At 34.7% G+C, this 15,912-nt stretch overlaps 1 protein-coding gene across 1 annotated transcript in view; it reads right to left on the reverse strand.

The window, feature by feature from the left end:
- The window catches only part of LOC143227582 (ribosome biogenesis protein NOP53-like), a 63,957-nt gene that overhangs the window by 21,806 nt on the left and 26,239 nt on the right, over positions 1–15,912 (reverse strand). The window contains exons 2-8 of the mRNA XM_076459012.1: positions 14,549–14,561; positions 13,128–13,276; positions 8,460–8,527; positions 8,004–8,099; positions 3,794–3,898; positions 2,719–2,874; positions 1,145–1,200 (exon numbers count right to left, since the gene is read on the reverse strand). Coding sequence (XP_076315127.1) covers positions 1,145–1,200; positions 2,719–2,874; positions 3,794–3,898; positions 8,004–8,099; positions 8,460–8,527; positions 13,128–13,276; positions 14,549–14,561 — 643 coding nt within the window. The remainder of the gene's footprint in view (positions 1–1,144; positions 1,201–2,718; positions 2,875–3,793; positions 3,899–8,003; positions 8,100–8,459; positions 8,528–13,127; positions 13,277–14,548; positions 14,562–15,912) is intronic.

A 15,912-nucleotide genomic window follows, 5' to 3' on the forward strand; every position in this document is an offset into this window, starting at 1 on the left:
TGAGAGCCATTGCAATTAATGCAATGAGGATCTGTTTCACACTCATCGGCATCGTGGTCCTTGCCCCCTCAGCAAGCACATGCCGAGGAACCCCAACATGATGTTTTTGAGTGACCGAACCATTGACACTGGAAACATCTGAGAGGGTTTGGAATGTATGGCCATACCTTGCAATTAAGATAACCTGCCTTGAAGGTGGCAGGTGGATGCAGTGATATAAAAGTTAAAATGAGGACAATGGTAGGCATCATAATTCCACCTTTTCGAGTGGAGATATGCCTCACTGCAGAAACTCCTTGGGTGGAGAAACCAGCGAGAATCATTCGGGGATGTTCTTCAAATCCCTCTCAACAATAACTCCTTGTGAGGAATTCAAAGTAGCATGAGGAGTAACCTCAATGGATGTATCCCCAATCACCTTTGAATGCAAGAGGAATTCACTGTGTTTAGATGTGGATATTTCCACCAATATGTCCCCAGAGCAAAGCTTTTTGACTGACCTTGGAGAGCCAGCAAGTCCCTCTAGACCCTTCTGAATAAAAAAAAAAAAGAGACATCTGCCCTAAAGGTTTGTCTGAAAGAGAATGTGATATAAGAAAATGAGGTACAGGTGTTTCAGATGTTGAAGATTTCTGCTCAGAATCTTCAAGACATGGTCTTTTACCTATGGACTGTTTTTTCATTAATTTATTTAAGTTTTTATTTGGAGGATCCATAATAAAAAAAGAATATTTCACTGACCCCACCCACCATGGAGTCCTACAAGAGGACTCACTACAATGTCAAACAAAAACACTGCAGCAACACCAGGGTTTTGTCAGGAACATCCAACACTGGTAGTTAGTTGACCCTATCCCAAGTGGACCAGCTGAATGATCTTATGAGGTCACCCCAAGACTGCCCATCTACATTCAAGGCCAAAGTGGTGTGTTAAGGTTAGACTCCTCATCCACCAGGATCCTCTCCTCCCCTTCACGGGTCACCATGCACTGTAAACACATGGGTGGATGTTTAGATCACAGAGGAGGTAAGCTAAAAGAACAGAACCTTTCAGGGGACATCCCCTGACCACATATAGGAAAACTATTTGTTACTGATCTATAAATGTAACATGAAATAAAACATAAAACTATTTGTTACTGACCTATAAATTTCATGATCTTGCTTCCTTTTTAGTTTCTTTTCAGCAGATTTTTTTTTCTGTGGACAAATATAAAAAATAGTCTTCAATTTCAAACAGTTTGTTAAAAAGATAACATTACAACACACATATCCAGAACTCACAACTAAGACAATAATGTTTTATAGTAGCCAAACACTGTTATCCAGAACTTAGATCTAAAATAATAATACTGACAGTCAGTCATATATTCTCAACAAATTAAAACTTAAACTCTAAAGTTTGACAACTAAACTTTGTTCACCAACTAAATACTGAAACTTATCAATGCTACCCAAATATGAATACTTTATAACAAATGCATCCTTACAGAACTACTCTTAACAAACACATCCTTACAGAACTACTCTTAACAAACACATCCTTACAGAACTACTCTTAACAAACACATCATTACAGAACTACTCTTGACAAACACATCCTTACAGAACTACTCTTGACAAACACATCCTTACAGAACTACTCTTAACAAACACATCCTTACAGAACTACTCTTGACAAACACATCCTTACAGAACTACTCTTGACAAACACATCCTTACAAAACTACTCTAACAAACACATCCTTACAAAACTACTCTAACAAACACATCCTTACAGAACTACTCTTGAGAAACACATCCTTACAGAACTACTCTTAACAAACACATCCTTACAGAACTACTCTTAACAAACACATCCTTACAGAACTACTCTTAACAAACACATCCTTACAGAACTACTCTTAACAAACACATCCTTACAGAACTACTCTTAACAAACACATCCTTACAGAACTACTCTTAACAAACACATCCTTACAGAACTACTCTTAACAAACACATCCTTACAGAACTACTCTTAACAAACACATCCTTATAGAACTACTCTTAACAAACACATCCTTACAGAACTACTCTTAACAAACACATCCTTACAGAACTACTCTTAACAAACACATCCTTACAGAACTACTCTTAACAAACATCCTTACAGAACTACTCTTAACAAACACATCCTTACAGAACTACTCTTAACAAACACATCCTTACAGAACTACTCTTAACAAACACATCCTTACAGAACTACTCTTAACAAACACATCCTTACAGAACTACTCTTAACAAACACATCCTTACAGAACTACTCTTAACAAACACATCCTTACAGAACTACTCTAACAAACACATCCTTACAGAACTACTCTAACAAACACATCCTTACAGAACTACTCTAACAAACACATCCTTACAGAACTACTCTTAACAAACACATCCTTACAGAACTACTCTAACAAACACATCCTTACAGAACTACTCTTAACAAACACATCCTTACAGAACTACTCTTAACAAACACATCCTTACAGAACTACTCTTAACAAACACATCCTTACAGAACTACTCTATACTCCTTTTCTCTAACACTTTTGATGTTAACATAAAATCTTTATATGAAACACCATTCATTAAAAATGCAAATTTTTTAAGTTCTGAATAAATAAAAAACTAAACTTTTAGATTTTTATAAAATATTTTAAAATATTCATTTTTAAACACCTGCAGTTTCTGTTCCTTTTCCCGTCTTCGTTTTGATTTAGTTTTTCTGTCTTCAGGTCTAACAAAGGAATTTTTTGCTTCATCTTCAACAATGTCATCTTCAGATTCATCATCCACATCATCCAGTCCCTGTGACATCTCAGACAGCCACATTTTCTAATAACAACTTAACTTATTGAGCTTATAATGAACTCCAGTAATTATATTAGTATTTAAAGCATATTAACAAATGAGAAACAAACACAACACTAAAAACAATAGTTAAATAGAAAGATAAATATTACAGAGCATTCTGGAAGCTAGAGATAGGTGCTTACATATTTACCATTTGTACAGCAAGTATTCCAACAGAATAACCATGCAATATAGCAGTTATTATGTAATCTTGTAATACAAACACTTATCACGTAGAAAGTGTTCCTACCATATAATAGTAAATTACTAACTCTGTTTAAAACTAATAGTGGCATTCCTTGTCTACAGAAGTTCATCGACTCTCCTGTATGGGGATACTCCTATTATTTTACAGATAAACTAGCTCTGTTTCACCTTGAGTAACTTTCATTCTTTGGGAAGGGTGAGTGTTCTTTCATACCTTATAGTATTATCGTAACACATAACTAATGCATTTGTATATAGACAATATTCAGACAGTTAACCATCAAGTGAAAGTTACATAACTGTGTAAGTCTTACATTAACAATACAGAAAACGTGTCCAGTACCATCCAAAACTGTCAAGAAGCAATATCAAAGTCAATATTATATCATTAATAAATTGTGTTAAATATTCTGATATATACAGATGAGGTTTTGGTTTATTTGCTTGTTAAGTATTCTGATATATACAGATGAGGTTTTGGTTTATTTGATTGTTAAGTATTCTGATATATACAGATGAGGTTTTGGTTTATTTGATTGTTAAGTATTCTGATATATACAGATGAGGTTTTGGTTTATTTGAGTGTTAATATTTTTCTTTCATGTAATGTATAGTGCTAGAATACATCACATTTTATAGAGAATTATGGTTGAAATCAGATTCAGTTCAGTATACAATGGATGAATATAAAAACCTGTAAAAACTCTGGTTCACACAAGTTAACTTTCAGAGCTCTCTCCAGTTTCTTCTCATCACGTTCATTCTTCATTTCTTTTGTTACAGCTTCCTGTAGGAGTTCCTGTAAAAACATTCAAATTTAGAATTAATATGTATTTATATGGAACTCAAAACTAAATTGTCCTGTAGTGCAAGCAATTTAACTCAGCATAGTTCACAATATTCATCATACTCAACAAGCATTCCCCAAATACCATGGATATTTTTCTTAAGAATAAACACAATGTTCTTGATTGTGTATCTTACAAAACACTACCCAGAAACCTATGAACATATCTAAGAATTCAAACAATGTTCCTGGTTGTGAATCTCACAAAACACCACCCAGAAACCTATGAACATATCTCCTAGTAAGAATTCAAACAATGTTCCTGGTTGTGAATCTCACAAAACACCACCCAGAAACCTATGAACATATCTCCTAGTAAGAATTCAAACACAGAGGCCTAACCTGTTCTCTTATCTGCTATTTCAGCCAAGTTCCTGAATCATCAGTTGTGTTCGGAAGAATGAAACAATAGGTTTCGTATAGAGATGGAATGTTAGTAGTTTTAATTTCATGTGTAATCTCTGCTAATAATGTGAAACTTTAGTTGTTTGGACAGCACATGAAAACATCACCACTGTTATTCAACAGACCAGCTAACTAATTATATAGTAGTTAACGTTTTGTGAAAGTGTGGTTTTCAGTTAAGAAAGAATAGTTTATATATCTAAACTATTATTTGGTTCGCTATTGTTGTTGCAGGAGACTAGTTTCACTGAATTCACAATTACACAATGCTGCTTAGAGAAACATTATTTTCATCAACAATGAATATTTCAAAACACAACAAACTTATTTCTTAGATGTAATTTATGTGTAGTCTTAAACTTAAAGATATGGTCTGTATTATCAACATCTGAAAGTGAAACTTGCTAAATTCATATAACATTCTGATCTCAGTGGTGAAGAACATAAGAAAACATTTTTTCCTTACCTGAAATTGTATTTCCAAAAGATACAGTTCAGCTACTTTCTTCAGCCTTTTATCTGCCAAAGAAATTTGCATTCTACTAAACCTGAGGAAACTTTCAACTAATTTCATGGAAATTGCATTATTACATAATGACATCATCACATGAACCATGCACATGAGCAATAAGTCCCCCACTTGTTGACAAGACAGATAAGTCATATGTGCACCAGGAGTGGAGAGGTTGGATGTGTAGAAGTGAGTTTATATCAGAAATAGTTTTCAGATTAGGAAAATATTAACTTTTGATATGATAACTCACATAGTTTAACTGAAATCCCATGCTCAGAGAGACCGGTGTAAAACTTTCCTAGATGAGCTCCCTTCAGAGAGCACCTGAAGTGAGCCCATGGGTTGTGACATCCATAGGGTAGCACCCAAGGAAAACTGAACCTCATATCATCCAGGGAATACTCTTTACCCATATAGGAAGAGGCAAAGCTAACACAGTTGTGTTGCAAATCGAATATCTACTTGGCTGTCTGATTTCTCGTATACAAGCTGTTGGACAGCCAGTACTTGTAGTGTGATTGAAGCTTGTTTAAATTATACTTTATGTGCTCACCAGACACATTGGGAACCGGTAATAAGTATCAGTGCAAGAAGTACCATTAATCATCTCACATTTACTGTCAAAATCTATTGGAACAACTCCAGCTGTAGGATGAAGGCACTTTATTGTACATAATATGAGTACTTACATACCTCAACTCAACTGTCAGTCTCTACAGACCATGTGGAAGAGAAGGGTGTGTTAGGGATATATCACAAGAAGTTCTCATCTCAACTCTATCATCAGACTCTACAAACCTTACACCAGCAGAAGGAGGGGTTCACATTTGTTAAATAGTAACGACCAGTACTGAGTGAGGTCATCTCAACTCTACTGAACAAAGACATATGAGATATAGATATTAATTGCTCTTCTACTTAACTGAAGATGCCTTAAGGACAGACTACCAGCAAGAGGAGACAACTATATTAGGAAGAATTTAGTCCATATGTAGAGCACGCACACTTCACTCTACTGAATAGGCTCTGGCTGCAAGAAGTGGGAATACATGATGTGCATGAGGGGTGACCCTAATACATAAACAACTGCACCAGTGTTCCACTTCTCATGTTTTAGTACTCTAGCCTCTGCACCTAGTCTACTGTCCCAATTGCCGACAAGAGTCTCCTGTTTTTCCATTTGACAACAGGGAGGAATTCTTAATGGGGACTCAAAAAGTTGGAAATTAATGTATTTGGAGAGTCCACATGTCTGTCTGGAGAAGTTCATTCAAGTGCCTGTGAAAGCTAGGTGTAGGAGAATGAAAAAGTGATGAATAAAATGAGAACATCCAAATTCTGAAACATGTTAACACAGAAATCGATGGATCCCCATTGTAAAGGAAAGAGGTAAATGGTTAAAAAAAAGTTCCAGGAAAGGAACAGTAGGAGATGTGGACTCCTAAATTAAGAGGAACAGTAGGAAATGTGGACTCCTAAATTAAGAGGAACAGTAGGAAATGTGGACTCCTAAATTAAGAGGTCTGTAATGTGGCTCAAAGAATGGTCCAACAGGGCACAGGAGCTAAGCTGGGTCCAAACAGTCCAAAAAGCAAACATTATGATTCATCTCCAAACAAGCTAAGTCTGAGGAAGAAAGGATTAATCTGAAAAGAGAAAATAAGATATTAGGTTGAAGTTGGTGAGAGGATAATCTAAAGGAAATATATTGGAACAATGGTAATTGTAAGAGGAAACAAACCAGGGAGAAAGAAGATTAAAAAAAAAGAAGCAGAAATTAGCTTGGATGTAGAATGCACAGAATCCAGTAAAACAAGTGGTTATATAGGCACTAACAAAAGGGCCCACGACTGATAGCAGTATGTAGATCCAAAGCCCAAAAGGAGGAGACAAGAAAAATGACCATAATACATGATGTCTAACTTCAGAAAAGTGGCAAAGTATCCAAGAATGGTGTGTTCAGCATTAAGCAAAACCTACAAAAGATATGGTGGTGAAGAAGCTACTCCACTAAAGTCAAAAGAACTGAGTGAGGAAAGCAGCCCACCAAGAAGGTACTGGTACAGAACTGCACATTTAATGCTTGAAAACAAAACAGTATAGGAAAAGAAACCACAATGATAAGTGGAAAAAGGAAAGACTTTGGAAGAGATCAAATGGAATATGATCAAACAAACTACTAGTAGGAATAGAAACAAACCAGAGAAAGAGAAAATTGAGTACAAATGTTGGAAGACCTGTCTCAATGAAAATGTACATCAATTAGAGAAAAATGCATTGAAGGAGAAGGAAATCTGATTTGAAAGGTGGTAAGGGAATGTAAGAAGAAAGACAGATATGGTCTAATCACTGGAACCATTCCTAAAGGAGAGGTTTACACAGAGGACAAATAACCCAAAGAAAGAAAACTTGTCCATAAGGTTGTCACAACAGAAGATACAAGAAGGCATGCCCTGAAGGAAGGAGAGGTTTATAGAGAATAACCTCTCACTTAGGGAGAGAGAGGCCAATAACTCTTAAACCCAGGAACTAAATATTCCATCATTTGTAGCAATGACAGAGTGAACTTGGTTAAGAGGAGAGTAGAATCAATTATTCAACACTGAGTGAGTGTGAGAAAAAAAAACAAAAAACTAAACAGCTGAGCAGTTGTCAAAAAAACAAACAAGAAGGATGGAGATATCCCAGAATGGGTTAACTGATATAAACAAAGGAAAGAAATGCCAGCCATGAATCATGTATTTAGCAAGAAAAGGTTTTTACAGTACCAACAAATACATTAACGATGTAAGTCTTATTAAACTGAACACGAACAAAAAATTTAAACACATCCGGCCAGTAAAATGACAATGAGGACCACTAAGTTTCATGACAGCAAGCACACAGGGGAGTTACTGTACATGGAGGTGTGTTCTTCTCTTATTGGTGGAGAGCTTTTTTTTGCATGATACCATCATCATGTAGCAGCACAATTAAGGTAAATTTACACATAATTAGGTCGGAGTTGCCTCAGGGAAAATAGCACACAAATCGCTTTGGCAGATGCACTGAAGGGCTGAGGAATATAGCTAATCTCTTGTGAGAGGCAAGTTATCTTGTCAGAAATGTAAAAATAATTAAAAGACAAAACACACAGACCTGGTGTTCATCAAAAGCTGGATTATAAGAGGCACCAGGGTGAGGCACTTCTATGGGTGGGAGTAGAGAAGGCTTCTGGTAACGATGGTTTGGAACCTGAAATAATTTAACTTGTTGTGCTACAGAAACAAAAACTGTATTTTGTTAATAGTTTTAAGGTTTGAAGAACACACATCACTTATAGTTTTACTAAAAATCATAAAACCAAGAAGAAAATAAATCTAAACATGACATTGAAATAAAGGTGTAATAGGGGTCAAAACATGACACTGAAACAAAGGTGTATTACTTGAGTTCAATTTCTTATTTTTTTCCATTTAAAATGTTTTAACTTACATTTTATCAGGTTAAAATGTCATCATTTTCTTCATTACTTAACATATTTTAAAAATTTGGAAGCTATTTTAACTAAACTCACAAAAAATGGTTTACAATAATTTGGTTCACTGAGCTCACCTTTGGTGTCATTTTTCTTGTAATTACATTGTAATAGGTTACAAAATCTTCTCCCTTTCCACTGCTATCTATATTGAGAACAAAAACTGTTCATAAAAACCTTCACAAGTAAAATAATATTGTACAGTAACTGACTGGAAATTATTCTACAAACAAGTAATATAACAGAACCTTTCTAGTATTGTTTTTTATTATAACAATGTGAAAAAGTTAAAGTAATTGTTGAACTACTTTTTCAATTCTGATTTCAACTAAAGCAATACAGCCATAATCAGTTAATATCATTCCACTAAATTAAACCAAAGAGACACAGATATTTATTTATAAGAAATAATAATAAAACTTAAGTGATGTATCTAAAATAATATTCTAATTAAATCAATGTGACAAATCACTTTAATACATTTATAATTTCAACAACCCAAGTTAAGGTCACATTTTCCATACCTGAAAACGTAATCCCCAAGCTATTCACCTTCAAACAGTAATTTTCCTCTAGAGTTCCTACAATTTGCCAAAGAAAGTTACAAGCCACCATCATAATCTCAAGTGAACTTGTTTCACTGCATAATGATGTATTCATATAAACAGTTAGACTCCATCACTGAGATCACACAGAAACTGGAGCAAAGACTTCCTTCAGAATATATCTCAATGAAGCCCGTGAGGTGTAACAGTAAGAGCTCCATAGAGGCACACACATGAGAGACCAGATATCTTCTCATTCAGGATATACTCCTTGTTCATGTACGACATGAAGAGAGGCAGAAAAACAATAAATGTTTCACGAAGATGGGCAGAATAAATACACGACCATACATTCACTGGAGCTTATGTAACCACCTCCTCTACCATCACACTTCACTGATCAAAACCAGCCGTGGAAGAATGGCACTTGTGACAGGTACATGTGATCACCTGCTCTACCATCACACTCCACTGATCAAAACCAGCCATGGAAGAATGACACTTGTGATAGCTACATGTAATCACCTGCTCTACCATCACACTCCACTGATCAAAACCAGCCATGGAAGAATGACACTTGTGATATGTAGATGTGTTCACCTGCTCTACCATCACACTCCACTGATCAAAACCAGCCATGGAAGAATGACACTTGTGATATGTAGATGTGTTCACCTGCTCTACCATCACACTCCACTGATCAAAACCAGCCATGGAAGAATAACACTTGTGATATGTAGATGTGTTCACCTGCTCTACCATCACACTCCACTGATCAAAACCAGCTGTGGAAGAATGACACTTGTGACAGCTACATGTGATCACCTCCTCTACCATCACACTCCACTGATCAAAACCAGCTGTGGAAGAATGACACTTGTGACAGCTACATGTGATCACCTCCTCTACCATCACACTCCACTGATCAAAACCAGCCGTGGAACAAGGACACTTGTGATAGCTACATGTGATCACCTCCTCTACCATCACACTCCACTGATCAAAACCAGCTGTGGAAGAATGGCACTTGTGACAGGTACATGTGATCACCTGCTCTACCATCACACTCCACTGATCAAAACCAGCTGTGGAAGAATGACACTTGTGACAGCTACATGTGATCACCTCCTCTACCATCACACTCCACTGATCAAAACCAGCCGTGGAACAAGGACACTTGTGATAGCTACATGTGATCACCTCCTCTACCATCACACTCCACTGATCAAAACCAGCCGTGGAACAAGGACACTTGTGATAGCTACATGTGATCACCTCCTCTACCATCACACTCCACTGATCAAAACCAGCCGTGGAAGAACGACACTTGTGATATGTACATGTGATCACCGGCTCTACCATCACACTCCACTGATCAAACCCAGCCGGGGAAGAATGACACTTGTGATAGCTACATGTGATCACCTCCTCTACCATCACACTCCACTGATCAAAAACAGCTGTGGAAGAATGACACTTGTGATAGCTACATGTGATCACCTCCTCTACCATCACACTCCAGTGATCAGAACCAGCTGTGGAACAAGGACACTACAATCAGTCACTAAAAACCCTTGCCTGCTGTGGAAGTAGGGTGTACAAGTACTACAATGTAAGATATGGTCACTTTAACTCTACTATTAATCTCTGGAAACTACAGTCATCTATAAATATCAATATTCTTGAATATAAGAAACCCACTTGAAATAAAAATGTATCTCAGAAGAGCTGGTATGGGTATTAACACTTCAATTGATAAGGAGAGAACAACATTTAAACCTTCCTAGGTCATCGTCAGGTTTAGAAGAAATAGAAACAAATTTTCCATAAGAAAATATAAGATAACCAAGTAATGACTGATGGAGAAAGGGTTAATATTTGGGAATGTGTTTGTAGTCTTTTAGAGGACAATAAAAAAAACAAACTGGTGTAATAATCTGGAGAGATGTCACGAACTTACTCATTGACCTGTTTATCCAACAGATATATGGCACTGACCCTCCAAACACTGATGGTAGACCAGATCAAATGGGTGATTCAAGGCACAAGTTGAAAGAGGAGAGAAGGGGTGAAGAGAAAAATTGTGGAAACATTTTGAGAGCAAACCATAAGTTAACTCCCATGAACCAAACAGATTGTTACTGGTGATTAGGTTGGCAGATAAGATAGTGGAAGGAAGTAGCATAAGAACATATCTGAACACAGGAACATAATGAGCAGCAGAAGAAAAGTCAGGACATCAGGATGAGTGATGGTGGGCAGCTTCAGACCATGATTTAAGGGCATCAATAACACCATCAGAACTACCAGATAAAGAAAAGGTGCAAAACAAAGGTCCAGAGAAAGGGAGATTGACTTAGAAAAGTATGATATATCTCTTCTCAAAAGGTAACAACAACAAGCGAGTCAAATGATAAAAGGCTGATTAGGTCAATGAAGAAGAGCACTATAAGATGAATGGTGAAGTGCTTCCATCATAAGGTGGAGGACTGAGAAGTGACTAGGACCAGTAGTGAGATACAGCCTATAATTAATCCATTACAAAAAGAGGCAAGAAAAACCCCAAAGATTAGGAAGTTTGAGTTACCATAAACAAGAACATAAGAATAAATTAGGTAATGGTAGAAGGAAAACGTTTGTGGGAAGGAGTTTGATCTAATAACCACATTCAGCAATGTGGGAAGACAAAGAAACTGAAAATGGAAAGGTTGTGTAATGCAGAACAAGAAGAGTCAAAAGATATGAGGGAAGAGAAAGGTGCCTAAGGAACAAGGTTTTGAAAATAACATGGTTCTTCAGCATGCCCAATGTAAAACATGGATTCAGAATTTTTTTCTTAATGCTAAAATTTGTGTGAATAGAAGTGACTGAAACAAGGGGCCTTGGCTGCATTATGGATGTCATCGTATGTTTTTACAGACTGTTCAAAATGAGTAACGTCTTAACTTACACTACACTGGGGATTCATACTGAGTCTGTCTAAACTCAGAAAGGTAAAAAGTGAAACTCAAAAAGTGAATAACTCAGTAGATACACACATGCCTGTTTATGATGGTATGAGAATTTGTAAGTACAGAGGGCTTCCAAACATGTAGATGTGTCACACTCCCACTGGCGTAAAATCCAGCTGTATGATTACATCATCATGCATTGGTGCAACTTCATGTGGTTGTTTCTAGATGTCTTGCAAACTTCTTTGGTAGATTACATGTATTCCAGAGTAAAATAATTATTCTGTGTGCAGATGTGAACATTTGTTTTACAAAATAGGTATATTACAGTACATAAAAAACAATCAAGTTTAGAACACAAAGCATGAATACATTGCCTGGTTATCTAAAGAGTAGAAAAAGTTAAAGTTGCAAACATATGGTGTTCTAAAGTAAGTAAACCAGCCTGTGTGGATTTGTGACAGGGCACAGTTATAATCACATGGATACATCATACAATTAATTAATTAACATTCTTCATTATAATTTTTTTTATAAAAACTGCTGGTATGAGAAGGTAACAACAAGAAAGTAAAAGTGGTAAATTATTCATAATAAATTTAACCTGTTATTTTGTGCAACACGTAATACATTATCAGTAACTATTATAGTTATGTTCAAGAACCATAGAATGCAAGAAAGAAAAGCAACTAGAAAGTAGATGTGATTGGATGAAAAGTATGACATCATTTTTAGCTTAGTGGTTGGCTGTTGACTTTGGTCTTCTGTGAATACACACATAGTTAATTTCATAGTAAATCTGGTTACATTTAGTAAATCTGGTTACATTTACATAGATAATACTGCTTGCACCATTGACTTTTCTTCCATCTCATTTCAAATAGTTTAAATATTTGTTTAATAAAAGAATCTAACACACAATACAATTCTTTGTAGAACTTAAACCTATCTAGAAACACATATTACATTCATTCTAATGTAGGCTTACATGCACATTTTACAGACTACAATGCCAGTACTACTTGGTACTTTTGTTCACTCCTTGTTTTTTTGTAGAATGGAGAAAACAAATATTGAGATGAATTTTATATTTTGAGGGGCAGAAATTATATAAGGGTGGCAAGATTAGTGAAAGTAAAAACTGTTGCAAGTAATTGTGTGGTAACTTCAAACCCTGTAATAGTCACATGATAGAGTTTATACATTGGATTAGAAGCTTCCACAAGACATACAAACAATCAACAACTACCATCTTCTTTCCAAATATCAAAGAAAGATGTCTCATGTGGGTTCTTGGTAGTTCTCTCTTCATGGTGGTACTTCTTCTTCTTTACATTAGATGCTTTCCTGAAAGTTCTCTGGCAATTTTTTTTCCCATAAACAAATCTTGTTTGGCACCTATAAAAAAAAAAAAAGCATAACTATTTTCTCAAGGAAAGAAAGTCCATATTTCATTCCCTAATAATATTATAAAAGTAAAAAGGTTGTGTTAAAACAAGGCACACATTTATTCACTAGAACCTTTTGTTAAAACTAAGCCTAAATATTATTTCTAAATCATGTCAAAGATGTTCCGTATGTTACATGAATGGTGGGTATAATCAATAAAATTATATGAAGAGTACCTTTCAAAAACCTTTAAAGAAAACCATGTACTGTGGAAAATGACTTTAAAAATTATTAATTAGTTAGTCAATCTTTAAATATCCCATTAATAAAACCATTCAAGTTCAAGATGATTTCAAAACTTGCCCATGTTTCCAAACACTTTAATATTACAAAATATCAGGTTAGCATCTACACTTATATTTTAATCTGATAATGGATTCATTAAAAACAGGATTAAGAGAACTGATTTAAATCATTTCAAATTCAGACAATTTGATGAAGATTTTCACAAACTGACGTTCAGAAAGTTTTTCAGAATCAACCTGAATACATATATTTTCTTTCACACATCAACTGCACTGTACTTTAGTTACACTATCACACATCAACTGCACTGTACTTTAGTTACACTATCACACATCAACTGCACTGTACTTTAGTTACACTATCACACATCAACTGCACTGTACTTTAATTACACTATCACACATCAACTGCACTATACTTTAGTTACACTATCACACATCAACTGCACTATACTTTAGTTACACTATCACACATCAACTGCACTATACTTTAGTTACACTATTACACATCAACTGCACTGTATTTTAGTTACACTATCACACATCAACTGCACTGTATTTTAGTTACACTATCACACATCAGCTGCATTGTATTTTAGTTACACTAAATTCTTATTCAGATACCTGTATAACTTTATATCATCCTACACAACTGTCACTAAATTCTTATTCAGATACCTGTATAACTTTATATCATCCTACACAACTGTCACTAAATTCTTATTTAGATACCTGTATAACTTTATATTATCCTACACAACTGTCACTAAATTCTTATTCAGATACCTGTATAACTTTATATCATCCTACACAACTGTCACTAAATTCTTATTCAGAAACCTGTATAACTTTATATCATCCTACACAACTGTCACTAAATTCTTATTTAGATACCTGTATAACTTTATATCATCGTACACAACTGTCACTAAATTCTTATTTAGATACCTGTATAACTTTATATTATCCTACATACCTGTCACTAAATTCTAATCAGACACCTGTATAACTTTATATAATCCTACACAACTGTCACTAAATTCTTATTTAGATACCTGTATAACTTTATATCATCCTATATACCTGTCACTAAATTCTTTAGGTACCTGTATAACTTTATATTATCCTACACAACTGTCACTAAATTCTTATTTAGATACCTGTATAACTTTATATCATCGTACACAACTGTCACTAAATTCTTTAGATACCTGTATAACTTTATATCATCGTACACAACTATCACTAAATTCTTTAGATACCTGTATAACTTTATATTATCCTACACAACTGTCACTAAATTCTTTAGATACCTGTATAACTTTATATTATCCTACACAACTGTCACTAAATTCTTCAGATACCTGTATAACTTTATATCATCCTACACAACTGTCACTAAATTCTTCAGATACCTGTATAACTTTATATCATCCTACACAACTGTCACTAAATTCTTATTTAGATACCTGTATACCTTGATATTATCCTACACAACTGTCACTAAATTTGTATTTAGATACCTGTATAACTTTATATTATCCTGCACAACTGTCACTAAATTCTTTAGATACCTGTATAACTTTATATTATCCTACATACCTGTCACTAAATTCTTATTTAGATACCTGTATAACTTTATATCATCCTACACAACTGTCACTAAATTCTTATTTAGATACCTGTATACCTTGATATTATCTTACACAACTGTCACTAAATTCTTTAGATACCTGTATACCTTGATATTATCCTACACAACTGTCACTAAATTCATATTTATATACCTGTATAACTTTATATTATCCTACATACCTGTCACTAAATTCTAATCAGACACCTGTATAACTTTATATAATCCTACATACCTGTCACTAAATTCTAATCAGACACCTGTATAACTTTATATCATCCTATATACCTGTCACTAAATTCTTTAGGTACCTGTATAACTTTATATTATCCTACACAACTGTCACTAAATTCATATTTAGATACCTGTATAACTTTATATTATCCTACAAACCTGTCACTAAATTCTTATTTATATACCTGTATAACTTTATATTATCCTACATACCTGTCACTAAATTCTAATCAGACACCTGTATAACTTTATATCATCCTATATACCTGTCACTAAATTCTTTAGGTACCTGTATAACTTTATATTATCCTATATACCTGTCACTAAATTCTTATTTAGATACCTGTATAACTTTATATCATCGTACACAACTGTCACTAAATTCTTATTTAGATACCTGTATAACTTTATATTATCCTACACAACTGTCACTAAATTCTTATTTAGATACCTGTATACCTTGATGTTATCTT

Source organism: Tachypleus tridentatus, chromosome 9 (assembly GCF_004210375.1).
Source record: "Tachypleus tridentatus isolate NWPU-2018 chromosome 9, ASM421037v1, whole genome shotgun sequence".
NCBI classification, from domain to species: Eukaryota; Metazoa; Arthropoda; class Merostomata; order Xiphosura; family Limulidae; genus Tachypleus; species Tachypleus tridentatus.